Source organism: Nymphaea colorata, chromosome 13, assembly GCF_008831285.2.
Source record: "Nymphaea colorata isolate Beijing-Zhang1983 chromosome 13, ASM883128v2, whole genome shotgun sequence".
Lineage (NCBI taxonomy): Eukaryota > Viridiplantae > Streptophyta > Magnoliopsida > Nymphaeales > Nymphaeaceae > Nymphaea > Nymphaea colorata.
Window position 1 is genome coordinate 12,166,395 of NC_045150.1, and position 21,369 is coordinate 12,187,763.

Consider the following 21,369-nt stretch of genomic DNA (forward strand, 5'->3'; position numbering starts at 1 on the left):
TTGCGTTTTCTTTTTCTAAACAAAAGGTGGTTTAAGCTTCAGTTTCAGAATTTTCTTTTTTTTTGTCTTTTTAGGCTGCGGATTATTCAAGAAGGGAGCATGGGCATGAGTTCCCCATTGCTCAAGTAGTAGAAAAGGCAAAAGAACCAAAGAAGTCATTCTCTTGAGCGAAGAAGAGGAGGGCAGTGATCATGCAGAGAAGCTCAAGACAAGAAACAGGAGTTCGAATGTGCAGAAAGGTAAGATAGCAGAGGATGACAATGATGTTGAAATGAGAAAGTTTGGAAGGAAAAAGGGGTGTTCAAGTTCATGAAAAGGGAATGAACCATCAGACACATCTTCCAGGGTTTCTCGAAGGTTATGGAGGACAAAAATGAAATGCAGGAAGCTACGGATCACAATTTGCTCCTCTATTAATGGAAAATGTGAGAAGAAAGGAGCAATTGAGCTCATGACCAGTGGGGAAGATAATGAGGATTCAACTTCGCCTTTGAGAAGCCACGAAGAAGGAATGCACTCGAATGTCATGAAAGTAGGAGAAAAAATATGTGTTGATCTAGGCAGCAGTGAGGATGATGATATGAAAGGAGGAGAAAAAGTATTTGTTGATCTAGTCAGCAATGAGGATTATGATAACACTAAGCAGTTGAAGACAAAAGAGCAAAAAGAAGAAGAAGAAGAAGAAGAAGAATGAGAAAAAAGATGGAAGATGCTGATGACATTGAGGATGATGATGACTCTAATGTTGATGATGACTGGTATAATTGTGAAGAAGAAAACGAATAAGAAGGAGAAGAAGAAGAAGATGATGATAATGGTGATGACTATATTGGTTATGATGACCAGTCGTATTCAGATGATGATGACTATAGTGGTTATGATGGTTCTGATGATTGGTATCATATGAAGATGACGATGAAGAAGAAGGTGGAGGCTTTGGTGGAAGTGCTGGACTAGGTGGTGGATAGTTCTGCGGTGGTGGCAAACTTGGTGGCCTTGGCGGTGGCTTTGGTGGCGGAGCTGGTGTAGGAGGCGGGCTGGGTGAAGGTGGCAGTCATGGTTTTCGTGGAGGCAGTGGGCTCGGTGGCCTAGGCGGTGGATTTGGTTGTGGTGCTGGTGGAAGACTTGGCGGTAGGCTTCCTTGAACGTCAAGATAGACGACTTTTACACGTCCATTGTACGTGTTTTGAGTCTGATTGCTCTTGTGTGAATGTGGGTTCGGTATGAAGTTGGAAATGTAATATCCAATATATTAATTTTAAGTCATGATGCCCTTGTTGTTATTAATTAAATGGAGATTTGTCTTTGCAATTTCATGTAAGGAATTCAGTAATGTGGAATATTTGTGTGCCTATTATTTTCTAGGTTTCTCTTGTATAATCTTGATTTGATTTGTCGTGGAGGTGCTACCTTTTCTCCGTATAAAAGTTACTACTACTTATGAAATAGGCGATCAAACATATAGCATAAGAACTACAACTTCACGTTGTGCAGGATTTGATTTTCCAACCGGTTGAATTTTGTTTCCAATGTAAAATTCAGATTAAATCAATTGGAACATTTACGTCCTTGGCATTATCATCAAAATCAGATGTATGCATATCTGTCATAAGTAGATGTGTAATTAGTTAACTCTGCAACAACCAGACAGTCCTGACCCATTAAAATTAATTGTTAAAATATTTTTTTACAAAATGTGAACATGGGGCTGCTATATATATATATATATATATATATATATATATAAGTTGATAAAAACCAGACCATTCGGATAAAAGACAAAAACTAGACAGTCCTGACCCATTAAAGTTGACTGTTAAAATATTTTTTTGCAATCTAACTTTATCGATAAATTTAAGAGTGATTTGGTGAGAAACATATATTAAAACATATCTAATAGCATCGAAATTGTGATAGTAGAAAGATCAAGTTTTTTTCCAAAAAAATGGTTTAAACTAAAAGGTGATTTATATTAAAATAGTGTTTGCAAACACATTAGTAAGTTCGCATTTATTTAAAACACTTTTTAACATGAATTTAAGAGGTCTAATTTTTATCCCTTACCCATGTGGTCTGGGGTGTGGGTGTGTGTGTGGAGAGAGAGAGAGAGAGAGAGAGAGAGAGAGAGATGTCAATCAACTTTATGGAAGTCAAAACCAAATTAGTATGGGCTAGTATTTTTTTTATTGAATTTCACGGGCATCTTCCGAATCCAGATCCAAAATGGGATTTGGTTTTGTGTCTTGTCAATCTGAATTCAGATTCCTGCCACAAGTTTCACTGGCCTAAATCCTGTTAGTTGAGCTCTGCAAAAGCTATACCAGATCCAATTTACATCTATGTATGGGCCCTCGAGTGGAAGGCTGTTGGAGCGATATTTGAACTGCAGCTTTTGGCAAACTGACATGGTTATTTAGATTCTGAAGTGGATTCACAAGGGGGTCCAAAGGCCATGATTTTAAGTATTGCAGATAACTTGGATTTGAGATCTCCTTTATTTCCAAATAAGGAGACTTCTGATTTGGAAATTGTGAATTAAAAGTGTAAAGGTTACAGATTCATATTAACATCAACATCCTTCATAAGATTTTCTTTTTTTTCTCTGAAAACCTTTCCCTTATCATTCACTGCAGATCCTGTTTGTGAGAGAGATTATTTATCTGATGTATGAATTATAACCCAAACTTACGTCTGTGTTGTGCTGAGAACAGTTGTATCAGATAATGCTGATCAGGAGAGCCTTGTCAAGGCAACACTTAGTGGTGTGAAGGCCGTGCCGTTGAAGCCGCTTTACCCTCATGTCATGTGCTCAGAAACCTGTGGCAGCACGTTCTGCGGCACAGGAAGTTTACCCCATGGCAAAGCTGCCGTCACAGAGGCTGAAGAAGGCACTGCCAGTAAGCAGACGGCGCCTGCGCCTGAATCTCCGCCACCATCTCAGAAATGGAAGAAGAGGTTCATCTGGACGACGGATCTGAAGAAGAAGTTCGCTTTTGTTGTATACCAGTTGGGTTTTGAAAGTAGGCAATTAAATTTATTCCTTTGGATATAATATTTTGCTGAAATCCGCTGTAATTTTAGTGAAATAACGAACCGTCCTGATCAAGTTTCAAACTCTTTCAGTTACATGCTTGAGTTAAGAAGGTTTAAATAGAATTTGCTAAAAGATTGGAACCATTTTGTCAAAAGCTAAGCATTTTCATGTGCAATATTTTGTATATCTTTGTTTCAAGGATAGTATTTCACTGGGCTACTTTATGACAATTGACTGGATTAGATGCCACTCCTTCGAAGATACTCGACGTTATGGGTGTTACAGAGCTGACGAGGAAAAAGATAGTCCGCAGATTGCAGGTGAAATTCATTTCTTGGGAACAAAATATTACGGTTATTGATAAATTTCATTTAACTAACAGGTTTTATCATATTCTTGAGGTTTTTTTTTCCATTAATGCACACAAGCCTAAGAAATTACCCATACTATGTCTTTTGCTCTGTATGGGTAAGTTTTTATAAGGAAAACAAAGGCTCAGATTTGGACCGACAATGATATGAGGTCCGCCTCTAGATGTTAAGCTGAATTTATTATCCTATGGTTTTTATATATTAAACCTTTGAACTTTATCTATCCGTTTTCCGTATTCCGTTGGAATGCAATCATGCATGATATGCCAATCACACCCTTGCCAGGACATGCAGAATCTTGGTGATCTGTATGGAAATTCAAATTCATATTTGGATAACATGAATGCTAGGTCATCCATAAACACTTTCTCTGACCTTGAGAGATTGTTAAATTACCTGACAGTAGCACCTGAATCTCAACTTCAGCATCTGATTTAGACAGCTTGTTTCCTATGGACGACCAAGATTACGGGCCTGATAATGGTACATACAAGTCTTATCCCAATCAGAAAGATCAGCTTCAACCCATGCATTTTGCATATATTAAATCAGCTTCATGATTAAAAGTTCTCCAGTTTCATATTAGATGAAAATATGAGATTTCTTTCCTCTGTTATTTGTCACTATATGTTACATACAAGTCTTTTTTCTTATTTATCTGGTTCTACTATATAATCAGGACTATCAATCATTAACTAAATTAGATTTAACGAAATCAAATAGTCATAGAAAAGAACATACAGGCATGGTTCATTAGCCTTTTAGTTATAAAACTAGGTGCACAATCCTAATGTGCTACATGCCATGAAAAGGGGAGCATCAAAATGGTCACGCTTGTTAAGAATTGTATGTACTAATATTATTGGGTCAGGGTCCATCATGGACCCGACTGCCATTATTTGCATAGGGTGTGTTGTTTCTACATCTTTTGTGATTACCCATCATGCTTGAGGTTATTTTTGTAAAGGTTCGCATTAGGGCATCACATTATTTTATTAATCTTTTGTGCATGTCAGAAACATCAAGATGTACAGATCTTCAACTTTTCCTTCTCTCCCTTTTTCTGGAGTGATGATTTTCCGAGGACTTCTCACATGGTATCAGAGCACATGTGGGCTTGGACTGAATAGGGTGGCCACTGAGATATGGTGATTCTTTCTGAATTTTCTTTCCTTCTATTTCTCTTTCACCTCAGTATTTTCTCTGTCTTGCAGTCGTTCTATCCTAGTTGACACTCTTCTATCGTTTTTTTGTTTGCCATAATTCATATCCTCTATTGATGTCCTTTATATATAAATTTCATCTAGTCATTCTGGCCTAATCTTCTCCTTTGGCCATCACTCTGCCTTAATCTTCCTTTTGTCTCTGGTGAACTGTCTTTTGCCTTAATATATCAGTTTCAAATAAGTCAGAGCCAATTCCTTAAAACATCCAAGCAGTTCTCAGACATTTCAAGATTTTTTCATGAAACAAATGTTGGATGGTAGTTATCAACTTATTCTCAGCATGTTAACTTCTTATAGAGGTCATCATTATCATGTGTTTGAATCTAACGTAATTGGGACATGTAGTATTGGAATCGCACATGAACTATTTAATCATCGACATTCACAGCTTCACACAAAATAATTGAAAGAGCAACTGGATTGTTGATGGTTCGGTATACTAATATGTCAAGTAGAATATTCATTTGTAAAACAAGTTCAAATTGTATTAACGACGTGTGTATTACATAATTCGAATTCAGAATAAAATCCTAATGCTAAGCAATTTGATGTTGATGAGGGACCATCAAATGAGACAGCGCCATCTGCGCCTTTCAAAGGTGAACGTGAAGTTGACAACTCAAATGTTCATTCTTTATCAGAATAGTAAGTTCGTCCCATGGGACTACTTAATGTATTATATGTGTAGTTTTGTACCATGAATGTTGATTTTACAGGAAAAAATTATTTCCATTACCAATGTATGAGTCTAATACATTGGTTTCGTAAGGCACCAAAGATGAAGCCTCATCGAAAGTATTACATTGTGTTTGAAGGCAGGTCAGGAGGAATATAAGTGACTTGAGAGCAATGTTAGCAGCAAGTTTACCGTTATAAAGGTTCAGCATATTGGTTTTTCCCTACTTTCAAAGCAGCATATATGCATTTCAATTACTAATTAAACATAACAGGAAGGAAAAGAATAATGAGAAGAAGATCGAAGAGCATTGCCAGAAGAAGCTTCAAATGGAAAATAGTCCATTTTGTGTTTATGCTTGTGTGGTTGTTTGTCTGTCTTTTTTGGTCATCATATACTTAGTATGTACGCGATGAACAATATATTTACTAGACAGTACTAGGACTGCTTGGACCCTTTTCTTTTTTTTTTTTTTTTACTATACTAATCACTTTGATGAACCATAGGAATGACGTTCACTTTGTTTGAATAGAACTATTTCCATTTTGTTGCCTTATATGTATATAGGGATGTCAATGGTTTGGTTTCGGACCAGATATCAGACAAATCCGTTTTAAATAATTGTGAAATGGAAAAACATCTAAGATCAGATTGGGAATTTGGATCGGTTTTGGTTTTAAGAATACTTATTCAATCAGATTCTGATACAGATTCAGATTGATAACATAACATTCAAATTTAAAAAAATATCTGGATCCCAATCATCCCAGAAACTCAAGTCGAATCCGGGCCTGGCTCGATGCTTGAAACTCGAGCTCAATCGGCTTGTTAAGGATAAATTTCGAAATTTAAAGTTTGGAACTGAGCCTGGGGATTACATTTCAAAATAGATTTGTGCTGGGCTTCATTTTGGGTTTCAGTTGGACTTAAAATGGCTTTGCTCATATCAGTTCTGTTCTACTAGATTTTGTTTGGCATGATTTTGGTCATGCCTTCACATTCTCTTTCATGCATTTCGCAAAATTAAGCCTTCAACTTAGCTGTTGCCCTTTGAGCAGCTTCAGATTGATGGGGTTGCCTTCAATGGCAGCTTTAGATCGATGGGCTGCTCATGAAGACATTTTTCAGATTGCTATGGTTGTAGATTTACCAGGAACAAAAATGATGCACATGGTTTGGCTTTATCTGTTTGTCAAAGAAGAGTCGGACGAGTTATGTTAACTTTTTCTTACATGGTTTGGTCTGACTGTTATAATTACATGTTACTTGTTAGATGCTCACTTATTTATTAATTTTGTTATTGTCATACAACGACAGTGTTTCTTGCTTAATTAGCATATTCTAACTCATTAAGTGCTAATTGTTATTGTTATGCAACTAGCAGGACTGGTTGAAGATGAAGCACCGACATCAGTCTGACGTATGTTTAAAGGTCGTGCAAAGGGGAAAGTTTGATTCAGTTTCAGTTTTTTTGTTTTGTTATGGTGCAAAGACACTGCATATGTATTTGCTTCTTTGAATACTCGACACATGCACTTGGCTTTCTATTGAATGTTGAAGCTCTTCTGAACACTGAACACTGATGGGAATATGTAAATATTTTAACACTGATGGGACTATGTATGTGGTTTGTTTAGTATTTTATCACTGATGGGAACAATGATATGATCCTTCTTTATGTATGTGGTTTGTGTGGTCTTTATTCGCTTTGTCGTGCTATCGTTACGCTTTGTTGTTGATGTCAATTACAGTTGTTTTGATGACTTTCCAGAAGATGGCTTAAATGTGCCCCTCAGGCTTGAAAAAGTTGCAAATGAGGTGAGCAGCAATTATTGGGTGTTGGTATTTTGTGTTGAGCTTTGGCAACATGTGCCATGTATGGGTGACTGACGCATGACCTCCGATTGTAATTGAGCTGCTTTTCCTGTGTGCAGTTGATGCTTCATTAATCTGAATTTCAATTGTCAAGAATAGGAATACATGATTTTTGATTTCGTGTGATGATATGGGCAAAGTGTTGAAATTGTGATGGAGTTGACGCCAGATTGATTCAATTTTTTTTATCATGCTGTTGGTGGTTGGTCTGATGTCAACTACAATTTTCTTGGCACTGCAGCTAAGGTCGTTGGCTGCTTGCAGTGGAGATCACAGCCGTTTTTGTTATGGTTATGTTAGATTCAGATCTGATGTATATATTGCAGCGAGTTGGGTGTTTGGATGAGTATTTTTACTTCTGCAGTGATCTCTGATCTGACACAGGTGGATCGGATCTGGCATGGCATGATTTTTATTCACATTTGGTTTCAGTTTTTTATAGTTTCTATCAACTGAGGGTGTTGGTGTTGTTGATCATTGGTGCATGTTGAGAGTTAGGATAGTGATTCATAAGGCTTCATCCTTCTGCACCTTGACATATCGTTCTTCTCAAGGATCCACCTACTTGGTTGTATGTGGGTTTTTGACCAGGTTTTACGGGATCTTGATTGAACATTCGTTATAGTATTTGACAAACTGTGAGTTGGTGCAAGGTGAGGGTGATCGGTGACGAATGTCAGGTGACGAGCATGTACGGCGAGTTATTTCTTGGGTATAATATGACGAAATTCGAGAAATTTTTTAATAAATTAAAAATATCTTGAAAATTAGGTAAATGTGAAATAAATAAAGAAAATTAATAATAAGACATTGAATTGTTCTAATCGAATGTGTGGGCGAGTATATCCGGTTTATACGTCCATACCTGCATAACCATGTTGTTGCCATATTTTTGTAAATCTAGATAAATGTTTCCTTATTATCAAACTAAGAATTAAATTTCTAGAAATATATTTCTGTACTATCAAACTTAGAAATATAGAATTGGAAATATATTTCTGAGTCATCACACACACACCAAAATTGGAATCGGAAAATTTTTTTTCATTTCATTTTTCCATTTCCTATATTTCCAGCAATATATTTCCAGAAATTTTTTTCCGGGCCATCAAACGGCCCCTTATATATAAATTTCATCTAGTCATTCTGGCCTAATCTTCTCCTTTGGCCATCATTCTGCCTTAATCTTCCTTTTGTCTCTGGTGAACTGTCTTTTGCCTTAATATATCAGTTTCAAATAAGTCAGAGCCAATCACCCCCCCCCCCCCCCCCACCCCTCCCTCCCCACACCACCTCTTCTCTTGCCGGAAGTATCTTTTTTGTCCCCCATTTGATCTTGGTCAGCCGTGATTCTCTCTATTTCTCTTTTCCTGACATTGAAATTGTTTGCTTTTTCTAGCAGAGTCTGTCCCCAGCAGCCATCAAAATCCTTTTTTTTTTAATTCTTTGCTCATCTTGTACCTTATTGTTTTTCATTCTTCCTCCCTAAAGCTAAAAAGGGAAAAAAGGGATTCAGATCAAAAGTTAATCTGTTGTACGATAAGTTAATTGTTGCAGCCATGTTACTCTAATCTGGTTTGTTCCAGAAAAAACAACGTAAGCATTGAACGTCGATGTTGTTCATTGATTTTTTTATGTCCTTGGCTGCTAGTATTCCTTTTTTGCTGAGTAATTCTTTAAAACAGGTCTCTTTCTGAGCTGTTCCATGGATTCTTTCTCTCAGTCTATCATCTCTTTTAACTTTATGGGCCAGCTTATTTCTGAAAACTTACCAATACCAATTCTCCTACTTGGGAGCATCCAGTCTTCCCATTCATCAAGGTCTATCAGAACACTTAGATAGTTCTACCCAGTCCCTTTTGAACCACATATGAGACCAAGGATAGGCATGGAGTTGCCACTAAAGAATCAGTTTCAAATCCTAAATTTGAAATGTAGTTGAAACGCGATCAGGAAGCCATTGCTTTTATTACTTCTACCCTTTCCCAAGAGGTGCTGGTGCATGCTCCTGACGAGTGTTCAGTGACGGAATTATGGGACAAGCTTGTGAAAGCTTATTCACAGATCTTGGAAGCTAGCATCTCTTATCTTCAACGAGAATTTCATAGGCTCACAAAGGTATTGTTGCCTATCATGGAGCATTTGAATTGGATTATATCTATTTTTGACCAGTTAGCTACTGATATGAGCTGGCCGAAAATGATAAAATTTGCAGGACATTGCGTGGATGGATGTGGACTAGAATATCATGTGCTACCCACTTCACTACAATGTGTGCAGAGCTCCTTTCAGTTGAAGACTTGCAGGCCAACCAAACTCCTGCAATATGGGTTGACCTTGAAGGGTCTCTCTAATGAAATAGGTGGATAGGTTGTAGGTATAAAATTTCACATAAAAACATGAATGTACTTTAGATAGTACCTCACCACTTACTTTTTCTTTATAGAATGTAAAGCCTATTCATGACTGATAACCCTTTATGAAGGAAAAGAGTAAGTGGTGAGCATGGTGGATACTATTTCATTTTCCTGAGTTACATGATATATTGCAGTTTCACTTATCGTTTGCTTTTTTCTTTTCATTACGTTAAGGAGATACATAATATGTATGTATGTATGTCTTAGATAGAAACTAGATGTTTCTATTTTAAGAGGGAGAAGCAGGGTCATCATTGTTCGACGGTTGATGACTTCGCTGGTGAAAGCTACATCAATCAGCCAGAGAAAGATAGAAAAGTGGACCTCCTTATGCAAGTCTTGGCCTCTATTTGGTGTGCCTATCCATGTGGATATGAGGAAGGATGATTGAAAACATAAGATGACAGCAGATGCAAACTGGGATGACCCACAAATAACTGACTAAGAGGAAGAGGATGAGACACTAGGTTGAAGATGACACAGGAAATGTAAGAGGAGAAAAGACAGCAAAGGAAACTCTCTCTCTCTCTCTCTCTCTCTCTCTCTCCCCTGTTAAACCATTAGTCATGGTTGAGGGTTTCAAATTAAAAAAAAAAAAACATCAAGGTGCTTACTCACCAGCTCTGTTGGGAGCTCCTGCCAACAGCTCCTTAATTGGATCTAAGGTTCAAACACAAAATTCAGCATGTGGCGGCAGATAGGGATCTCAATAGATTAGGTTAGAATTTGATATATTCTGAATCATATCTAAGTTTTTGGATATTCACATGTTTAGATTAAAAAATGAATAAAGAATCTAGTCTGGATCTTATTTTTACATTTATATCTGAATTTGAATCTTAATTTTTTAACCAAATCTAGTATATGTTCAAAACTCAAAAAGCATAGATAATTATTTAAAACTAAATTCGATCTATGTATATCTGAATTGAGATGAAACCCGATGTCATTTTTTAAATTAAATATATTAATTTTTTTCATATCTGAATTTTTCAAAATGGTTTAGTGGGTATCCAACTTAAATCAGATATATGGACATCCCTACTTGCATATGATCAATATGGAATCATTATGATATCTAGGGCATGAGGATCAGATTTGGATCTGACATATGAGGCTATCACACGATCAACAAGATTTAAAAATCTTACCTTCTTATCTTCTCAATTTTACAACCTAGTCCTTGCAATTGATTCTTGAATGAGCAAGATCTAGACAGTCGCAAAATATTTATTTGCCCATTTTTTTGTTGGTATGTTTTTAATTTAAAAAAAAAACAAGCTTTAGATCCTTCAATAAAAATATGCTAGATTGATTTTGGTTCCGATTTTCTGATCCTTTTTGGAAGACGGTCCACTCAAAAAGGATTTTGGCAATACAAACGTTGTCATTATTAATATTAACTAGCCGCCATATCTGGAACCGCTTATCTATTTAATACAACGTTGAGAAATAAAATGTGAAATAATTAGATTAAGACATCAGGTCCATTCCGTGTTAATATCGTCAGGATTGAACTAATTGTTATCGCAATCAACAAGTTATCTTCGGTTTAATTTCTTTTACGTTATTTATCTAAACTATTATATTTTTTTCTATAACTTTTTTTTTACCGCCCAAATCGTATGCTAAAGGTTATTAAGCCATGCAAGATGTTAATCGTGATTGATTCAATTCATCATTTTGTATTCTTTTTTTTTAATGGGATTTTTCAAAAAATTGTTGAGACCGATAAAATCGACCCATTCAATTTGGCATGATCTAGACTGCAGTTTTTCTTGATATATTTATTTTTCTTTAAAAGAGAAGATCAAATCTAAAAAAACCCGAGTAATGTATGATTCGCTTTTAGTGTCGGGCTTCCTTGCCTACTAAACGTTTTATCTAAAGAAAGAAATTTACTGTTTATTGTCGCTAAGACCCTTTCAATATGGACCGTCTTACCGCCACGAGCAGTGTTTACTGTCGGTAAAGAACCCGCACAAGGTGGTGGCAGATGCATTGCCAATGTAATTATGAAATGAAGGAGAACTTTGAAATTTGAAGGTGAAGTAAAGATGGCAAGTGGTTGTAAAGAACTGTGGCATGTGGTTTCAGTTCAGATTTCAGTCTTTGCTGTTCTATAATTTGGATTATAAGTTGTGAACTTGGGTGCACCTACCAACATGTGAAACTTAGTGACATTTGTTAAAAAGGGCAGCCAATTGTGTAAGTTCAAGATGTTGAACCAAATTTCTAAATCGAATCAAATCTAAATCTCTCCTGCAGCTCATGCTAACAGTAAAATGATTAATAATTAAACATAAATATAAAAAATAATCAACTTTTTAAGTACTTTAACTAAGTATCAATCAAGGATCTACCTAAATAAAATTGTTTACCACTTAGATTGAACTTAACCAATAATTGCAACATTCTTTGATATATTATATTTTTAAACTCTTTAAATTTTGTTTCATACATACATGACTGTCAAATCTGAGTCACTCCGGGGGGAACCTATACTTTTGGATGGTCAAGTCAGACAGTTAAATCACGATAGACGGTTAAATCTTCTAGTATGAGTTCTCACATTTTTTCATATTTTTCTTTTAATCATTCATCATCATCAAATGGGTGGCCCTTATTCAAGATATATATACATATATATAATGTGTGTGTATATATTAAATGTGCCATGAAAACAACAAGGGTGACTGCACTAAAAAATCCAAACACTGAACCAACGTTCAGCCTTCACAATCCAATCAATCGGGAACGACGATCACACAAGTATTTCCCCTCAGTTTCTATAGTCACGACAGCCAAAATCTGAACCAAAGTAAGACATTTGTGTAACCCGAAATACATATAGACTCTGGCGGAACTATAAAAGTGTGCATGACGAGTTATATAACAAGCCAACTCCTGCCCGAATTTGAGAAGAGTTTGACACATGCCTTAGAACTAAGAATGATATAACTCATCTTTGTAAAATTGATCAACCGCCCAATTAATTGGGCTACTTCTCCTTAGGAGCCATATCATACAATGTTGCCCTTGATTCAGCACTCAAAGTGTGTATGATGAGAAAAATACTGTATTACTGGTACACATGCTTCTGTAACACAAGGTTCACAAACTTCCATACTAATATGTCAAGTAGAATATTCATTTGTAAAACAAGTTCAAATTGTATTAACGACGTGTGTATTACATAATTTGAATTCAGAATAAAATGCTAATGCTAAGCAATTTGATGTTGATGAGGGACCATCAAATGAGACAGCGCCATCTGCACCTTTCAAAGGTGAACGTGAAGTTGACAACTCAAATGTTCATTCTTTATCAGAATAGTAGGTTCGTCCCATGGGACTACTTAATGTATTATATGTGTAGTTTTGTACCATGAATGTTGATTTTATAGGCAAAAATTATTTCCATTACCAATGTATGAGTCTAATACATTGGTTTCGTAAGGCATCAAAGATGAAGCGTCATCGAAAGTATTACATTGTGACTTGAGAGCAATGTTAGCCGCAAGTTTACCGTTATAAAGGTTCAGCATATTGGTTTTTCCCTACTTTCAAAGCAGCATGTATGCATTTCAATTACTAATTAAACATAACAGGAAGGAAAAGAATAATGAGAAGAAGATCGAAGAGCATTGCCAGAAGAAGCTTCAAATGGAAAATAGTCCATTTTCTGTTTATGCTTGTGTGGTTGTTTGTCTGTCTTTTTTGGTCATCATATACTTAGTATGTACACGATGAACAATATATTTACTAGACAGTACTAGGACTGCTTGGACCCTTTTCTTTTTTTTTTTTTTACTATACTAATCACTTTGATGAACCATAGGAATAACGTTCACTTTGTTTGGATAGAACTATTTTCATTTTGTTGCCTTATATATATATATAGGGATGTCAATGGTTTGGTTTCGAACCAGATATCAGACAAATCCATTTTAAATAATTGTGAAATGGAAAAACATCTAAGATCAGATTGGGAATTTGGATCGGTTTTGGTTTTAAGAATACTTATTCAATCAGATTCTGATACAGATTCAGATTGATAACATAACATTCAAATTTAAAAAAATATCTGGATCCCAATCATCCGAACCCGAATGTGGATAGCTTGAGTTTTGATACTTGAATCTAAAGAATAGTACCTGATCCGTTGAGAAGTAATATCCTGACGTAAAAGCAGTAACCTTTAGTGACATGATAGGAATTGAACATAAAATATACACAAAGCCGTTTCCCCGACATAAACTGCGATATGAATTATTAAGTTTTTTATTATAATTTTATCCTTATACAGAATTTACTTTTTCTTTTTGGTTCATAAGAATTTTGTTCTTTTGTCCTTTAGTATCTATTGGTGAGCAAAAATATCTGCAAAGAAGATCATAAACATGAAAATTGCCCTTTATGATGAAATGCAAAAAACCCTCTATAAGGACAAAAAAGGGAAAAACATTTATTTTCAAATGACGAAAATATGCATGTTTTCTCTCACAAGCCAAACTCATCCTTGTGGTGTTTTAACCAAAAGCCAAAAAAATTGTTTTAAGGTTGTATTTCAATTAAAAATATCAAAATTTTATTTTATAAAAGAAGTAATTAGAACACTTAAACGACATTGCCTGCCTAACACTTTTGAATCGTCCATGGAATCAGCTCGCTAGTTCAATTATGGTAATTTTAGAACGAGTTTGCCCTCGTCCCATCACTGGCACTTTACACCACACCAGGATGGAGCCAGAGGGATGGTTAGGGTGATGCCCAGAAACTCAAGTGGAGGGCCTGGCTCGCTGCTTGAAACCCGAGCTCAATCGGCTTGTTAAGGATAAAATATATATATATATATATTATTTTAAAAATAATAATAAATAATTTATCAGGCCGAATCGACCCCGTCGAGCAGACCTGGGCCGGGGGCCGGTGTTTTCGGGTCAGCTACCTATTAGGTATCTTGCCCGATGCCCATCCTAAGGATGGCAGGTGCCATGTCTCCGTCTCTCTCCCTTCCTATCAGCTTTTGAAATTTAAAATTGTATTGTTTGATATTTTGAAAACTTTAATTTAGTTCTCCCTAAAAACCTTAAAAATTATAAAATAGCCTACCTTTAAAAAAATTAAAAAATGCATTAGTTTGGCAAAATGAATTAGTAAGTTCTCGACTCACTATACATCCCGTATAATTATATTGAGAGAAGAGGCAGAGGCAGGTGTAGGCACTGGGCAGTTGCCATCCAATTTTTTCTTTTATTTTCTTTTTTTTTTTGTATTGACATTTTTGAACAATTTTTCATATTTGCATGTTAGTGTCTCTAAAATTTTAAAAATTTATACCTCGTACCCTTAACCAGAAATTTTTGCCTGTGTCACTGATAAAAAAGATAATTGAAACTGAAAGCACACATTCGTGAAGCCTTGCATCATAACAAACAAGTCGACCGTGATGACTAAACTGAAATTTCTTAAATTATTGTCACGTTTTATTCAAAAGGTGATCGTTTTTGACAAAATAAAAAAAAAATCAAAAGATAAGCTTTTGTAACAATCAATAAAATAAGTCTTTGGAATTGGAATGGATGAAAATTTTACATGTAAATTTCATTTGCCATATATAAAAAGTTTGAAAAATGATATTTTGGCCCTTATCAAAAGTTAGAAACTTTACTTTTGTTCCCCCTTATGAAAAATTTCTGACTTCACTCATAAGCTTACCTACAGTAAATGGTCGGACCTACACGTCATACAGAATGTGTCTCAAGTTTGATTCTTATGGGTTTTTGTTCCTCTTTATGAAAAATTTCTGACTTCGCTCATAAGCTTACCTACAGTAAATGGTCGAACCTACACGTCATACAGAATGTGTTTCAAGTTTGATTCTTATGGGTGTTACATATTTTTCATCAAATAGAACCTACACGGCATCCACAATGTACTTTAAGTTTGATTTTTGCCTGGTATTACATATGAGTTCACATTAAAATATAAGAGACTGAACGTGAGGTCTTGTAGTCAAAAGGTGATTGTTTTTGACAAAATGCAAAAATAAAATAAAAAATCCAAAAATCAATCAAATAAGTCTTTGGAATTGGAATGGATGAAATTTTTACATGTAAATTTTAGAAAAATTCATTTGTCATATATAAAAAGTTTGAAAAATGATATTTTGGCCCCTATCAAAATTTAGAAACTTTAATTTTCGTCCCTCTTACGAAAAATTTTTGGCTTCGCTCCTAAGCTTACCTACAGTAAATGGTCGGTCCTACACGGCATACACAATGTGTTTCAAGTTTGATTCTTGTGGGTGTTACATAATTTTCATCACTGAGGTAAAAGAAAGAGACTGGTAAGACATACACCGCATGCACAATGTGCTTCAAGTTTAATTTTTGTGGGTGTTACATATGGGTTTGCATTAAAGTAAAAGAGACCCATGACCGTTTTGCTTCTGAGACCGATACATGGACGCGATTCGGTGGGCTGTCCTAACGATATTTTCTTCTTGCTCGGAGACGATATAGGTCTTGTTCTAAAAAGGAAAAAGGTTCATGCCTTGAAAAGAGAGAAAAATTTGCTGCACCCGTGTGTGGTGGTGATGTTCAAGAAATTTGCAGTCCAAGAAATTCAAATTTTGTTGTGGTGGATTGCCGTAAGTTTGTAATATCATTTCATATGCAAGGGATAGTTAAGATACATAGGAGCTTACATACACCAATTCAAGAATGATGGATCGGGAGACAGTTTAGATGTGAACTTGTGTGGGCAGTTGTCCACAATCCTACAAAATCTACTTGTTTAATTAGCCCTATCTATATGCTGATCTTATATCCATCAATCATTTACTTATTCTTTATGTAGCGACCCACAGTCTTTTACCATAAAAATTTGCCTCTACCACTACACTGTACGTTCTAGCCGTCGACGGATCGGGTTTCTTTAATTGATAGCCGATACTTGACCCGTGCCTCGGGGTCCCTCCCTCCCCTCTACTGTGAATGGATCGGTCATCTTCAGGCCAGACCCGAAAAGTAAAAAAGCAGTGGACCACATTATTACTAAATAAATAAATATCACATCTGATTGAATTCAGATTCAGTTATAAATAAATATCTTAAAGTTGTATTCAACTTTAAAAAAATGTGGGAATTGCCCCAAACAATTTTTCAAAATTTTATGTAACGTATCATTCTTAAAACTATTTGTGTAACCCGAAATACATATAGACTCTGGCGGAACTATAAAAGTGTGCATGACGATCACACAAGTATTTCCCCTCAGTTTCTATAGTCACGACAGCCAAAATCTGAACCAAAGTAAGACATTTGTGTAGCCCGAAATACATATAGACTCTGGCGGAACTATAAAAGTGTGCATGACGAGTTATATAACAAGCCAACTCCTGCCCGAATTTGAGAAGAGTTTGACACATGCCTTAGAACTAAGAATGATATAACTCATCTTTGTAAAATTGATCAACCGCCCAATTAATTGGGCTACTTCTCCTTAGGAGCCATATCATACAATGTTGCCCTTGATTCAGCACTCAAAGTGTGTATGATGAGAAAAATACTGTATTACTGGTACACATGCTTCTGTAACACAAGGTTCACAAACTTCCATACTAATATGTCAAGTAGAATATTCATTTGTAAAACAAGTTCAAATTGTATTAACGACGTGTGTATTACATAATTTGAATTCAGAATAAAATGCTAATGCTAAACAATTTGATGTTGATGAGGGACCATCAAATGAGACAGCGCCATCTGCACCTTTCAAAGGTGAACGTGAAGTTGACAACTCAAATGTTCATTCTTTATCAGAATAGTAGGTTCGTCCCATGGGACTACTTAATGTATTATATGTGTAGTTTTGTACCATGAATGTTGATTTTATAGGCAAAAATTATTTCCATTACCAATGTATGAGTCTAATACATTGGTTTCGTAAGGCATCAAAGATGAAGCCTCATCGAAAGTATTACATTGTGACTTGAGAGCAATGTTAGCCGCAAGTTTACCGTTATAAAGGTTCAGCATATTGGTTTTTCCCTACTTTCAAAGCAGCATATATGCATTTCAATTACTAATTAAACATAACAGGAAGGAAAAGAATAATGAGAAGAAGATCGAAGAGCATTGCCAGAAGAAGCTTCAAATGGAAAATAGTCCATTTTCTGTTTATGCTTGTGTGGTTGTTTGTCTGTCTTTTTTGGTCATCATATACTTAGTATGTACGCGATGAACAATATATTTACTGGACAGTACTAGGACTGCTTGGACCCTTTTTTTTTTTTTTTTTTTTACTATACTAATCACTTTGATGAACCATAGGAATAACGTTCACTTTGTTTGGATAGAACTATTTTCATTTTGTTGCCTTATATATATATATAGGGATGTCAATGGTTTGGTTTCGGACCAGATATCAGACAAATCCATTTTAAATAATTGTGAAATGGAAAAACATCTAAGATCAGATTGGGAATTTGGATCGGTTTTGGTTTTAAGAATACTTATTCAATCAGATTCTGATACAGATTCAGATTGATAACATAACATTCAAATTTAAAAAAATATCTGGATCCCAATCATCCGAACCCGAATGTGGATAGCTTGAGTTTTGATACTTGAATCTAAAGAATAGTACCTGATCCGTTGAGAAGTAATATCCTGACGTAAAAGCAGTAACCTTTAGTGACATGATAGGAATTGAACATAAAATATACACAAAGCCGTTTCCCCGACATAAACTGCGATATGAATTATTAAGTTTTTTATTATAATTTTATCCTTATACAGAATTTACTTTTTCTTTTTGGTTCATAAGAATTTTGTTCTTTTGGCCTTTAGTATCTATTGGTGAGCAAAAATATCTGCAAAGAAGATCATAAACATGAAAATTGCCCTTTATGATGAAATGCAAAAAACCCTCTATAAGGACAAAAAAGGGAAAAACATTTATTTTCAAATGACGAAAATATGCATGTTTTCTCTCACAAGCCAAACTCATCCTTGTGGTGTTTTAACCAAAAGCCAAAAAATTGTTTTAAGGTTGTATTTCAATTAAAAATATCAAAATTTTATTTTATAAAAGAAGTAATTAGAACACTTAAACGACATTGCCTGCCTAACACTTTTGAATCGTCCATGGAATCAGCTCGCTAGTTCAATTATGGTAATTTTAGAACGAGTTTGCCCTCGTCCCATCACTGGCACTTTACACCACACCAGAATGGAGCCAGAGGGATGGTTAGGGTGATGCCCAGAAACTCAAGTGGAGGGCCTGGCTCGCTGCTTGAAACCCGAGCTCAATCGGCTTGTTAAGGATAAAATAAATATATATATATATTATTTTAAAAATAATAATAAATAATTTATCAGGCGGAATCGACCCCGTCGAGCAGACCTGGGCCGGGGGCCGGTGTTTTCGGGTCAGCTACCTATTAGGTATCTTGCCCGATGCCCATCCTAAGGATGGCAGGTGCCATGTCTCCGTCTCTCTCCCTTCCTATCAGCTTTTGAAATTTAAAATTGTATTGTTTGATATTTTGAAAACTTTAATTTAGTTCTCCCTAAAAACCTTAAAAATTATAAAATAGCCTACCTTTAAAAAAATTAAAAAATGCATTAGTTTGGCAAATGAATTAGTAAGTTCTCGACTCACTATACATCCCGTATAATTATATTGAGAGAAGAGGCAGAGGCTGGTGTAGGCACTGGGCAGTTGCCATCCAATTTTTTCTTTTATTTTCTTTTTTTTTTTGTATTGACATTTTTGAACAATTTTTCATATTTGCATGTTAGTGTCTCTAAAATTTTAAAAATTTATACCTCGTACCCTTAACCAGAAATTTTTGCCTGTGTCACTGATAAAAAAGATAATTGAAACTGAAAGCACACATTCGTGAAGCCTTGCATCATAACAAACAAGTCGACCGTGATGACTAAACTGAAATTTCTTAAATTATTGTCACGTTTTAGTGAAAAGGTGATCGTTTTTGACAAAATAAAAAAAAAATCAAAAGATAAGCTTTTGTAACAATCAATAAAATAAGTCTTTGGAATTGGAATGGATGAAAATTTTACATGTAAATTTCATTTGCCATAAATAAAAAGTTTGAAAAATGATATTTTGGCCCTTATCAAAAGTTAGAAACTTTACTTTTGTTCCCCCTTATGAAAAATTTTTGACTTCACTCATAAGCTTACCTACAGTAAATGGTCGGACCTACACATCATACAGAATGTGTCTCAAGTTTGATTCTTATGGGTTTTTGTTCCTCCTTATGAAAAATTTCTGACTTCGCTCATAAGCTTACCTACAGTAAATGGTCGAACCTACACGTCATACAGAATGTGTTTCAAGTTTGATTCTTATGGGTGTTACATATTTTTCATCAAATAGAACCTACACGGCATCCACAATGTACTTTAAGTTTGATTTTTGCCTGGTATTACATATGAGTTCACATTAAAATATAAGAGACTGAACGTGAGGTCTTGTAGTCAAAAGGTGATTGTTTTTGACAAAATGCAAAAATGAAAAAAAAAAATCCAAAAATCAATCAAATAAGTCTTTGGAATTGGAATGGATGAAATTTTTACATGTAAATTTTAGAAAAATTCATTTGTCATATATAAAAAGTTTGAAAAATGATATTTTGGCCCCTATCAAAATTTAGAAACTTTAATTTTCGTCCCTCTTACGAAAAATTTTTGGCTTCGCTCCTAAGCTTACCTACAGTAAATGGTCGGTCCTACACGGCATACACAATGTGTTTCAAGTTTGATTCTTGTGGGTGTTACATAATTTTCATCACTGAGGTAAAAGAAAGAGACTGGTAAGACATACACCGCATGCACAATGTGCTTCAAGTTTAATTTTTGTGGGTGTTACATATGGGTTTGCATTAAAGTAAAAGAGACCCATGACCGTTTTGCTTCTGAGACCGATACATGGACGCGATTCGGTGGGCTGTCCTAACGATATTTTCTTCTTGCTCGGAGACGATATAGGTCTTGTTCTAAAAAGGAAAAAGGTGCATGCCTTGAAAAGAGAGAAAAATTTGCTGCACCCGTGTGTGGTGGTGATGTTCAAGAAATTTGCAGTCCAAGAAATTCAAATTTTGTTGTGGTGGATTGCCGTAAGTTTGTAATATCATTTCATATGCAAGGGATAGTTAAGATACATAGGAGCTTACATACACCAATTCAAGAATGATGGATCGGGAGACAGTTTAGATGTGAACTTGTGTGGGCAGTTGTCCACAATCCTACAAAATCTACTTGTTTAATTAGCCCTATCTATATGCTGATCTTATATCCATCAATCATTTACTTATTCTTTATGTAGCGACCCACAGTCTTTTACCATAAAAATTTGCCTCTACCACTACACTGTACGTTCTAGCCGTCGACGGATCGGGTTTCTTTAATTGATAGCCGATACTTGACCCGTGCCTCGGGGTCCCTCCCTCCCCTCTACTGTGAATGGATCGGTCATCTTCAGGCCAGACCCGAAAAGTAAAAAAGCAGTGGACCGCATTATTACTAAATAAATAAATATCACATCTGATTGAATTCAGATTCAGTTATAAATAAATATCTTAAAGTTGTATTCAACTTTAAAAAAATGTGGGAATTGCCCCAAACAATTTTTCAAAATTTTATGTAACGTATCATTCTTAAAACTATTTGTGTAACCCGAAATACATATAGACTCTGGCGGAACTATAAAAGTGTGCATGACGATCACACAAGTAT

At 35.4% G+C, this 21,369-nt stretch overlaps 1 protein-coding gene across 1 annotated transcript in view; it reads left to right on the top strand.

Annotated features, from left to right (window-relative positions):
* Nucleotides 1-702: 702 nt before the first annotated feature.
* Nucleotides 703-21,369, top strand: part of LOC116266682 (uncharacterized) — a 30,339-nt gene continuing 9,672 nt past the window's right edge. Inside the window, exons 1-6 of the mRNA XM_031647994.1 lie at nt 703-744; nt 847-927; nt 969-1,131; nt 2,712-2,955; nt 7,059-7,125; nt 9,121-9,300. Coding sequence (XP_031503854.1) covers nt 703-744; nt 847-927; nt 969-1,131; nt 2,712-2,955; nt 7,059-7,125; nt 9,121-9,300 — 777 coding nt within the window. The remainder of the gene's footprint in view (nt 745-846; nt 928-968; nt 1,132-2,711; nt 2,956-7,058; nt 7,126-9,120; nt 9,301-21,369) is intronic.